The sequence below is a fragment of the Buceros rhinoceros genome, unplaced genomic scaffold (genome assembly GCF_000710305.1).
Source record: "Buceros rhinoceros silvestris isolate BGI_N320 unplaced genomic scaffold, ASM71030v1 scaffold34376, whole genome shotgun sequence".
Lineage (NCBI taxonomy): Eukaryota > Metazoa > Chordata > Aves > Bucerotiformes > Bucerotidae > Buceros > Buceros rhinoceros.
Window position 1 is genome coordinate 8597 of NW_010419879.1, and position 212 is coordinate 8808.

Here is a 212-nt window from a genome sequence, read left to right on the forward strand (position 1 = left end):
GCAGCGAGAAGGGGCTCTGCCAGGCCCCTGCCCCACGCTGCGGGTACCAAAGGTGTGACACCTGCCCTCAGGAACAAGACCCGGCCGGGAAGCTCTGCTGGCGGCTCTCCCTTCTCCTCAGGGGGCCAGTACCTTCCCTTCCTCCTCCTCCGGGCCGCTGTCCGAGCTGCTCGTCCCCGCCATCTCCTTGGCCTTGGGCATCCCCGGGGAAG

The 212-nt window shown here is 68.9% G+C and overlaps 1 protein-coding gene across 1 annotated transcript in view; it reads right to left on the minus strand.

Annotated features, from left to right (window-relative positions):
* LOC104496048 (activated RNA polymerase II transcriptional coactivator p15-like) overlaps positions 1-201 on the minus strand; it is a gene marked incomplete at its 3' end in the record, with an annotated part of 2973 nt that extends 2772 nt beyond the window's left edge. The window contains exon 1 of the mRNA XM_010139112.1: positions 133-201. Within this exon, the coding sequence (XP_010137414.1) occupies positions 133-201 (69 nt within the window). The remainder of the gene's footprint in view (positions 1-132) is intronic.
* Positions 202-212: the final 11 nt, after the last annotated feature.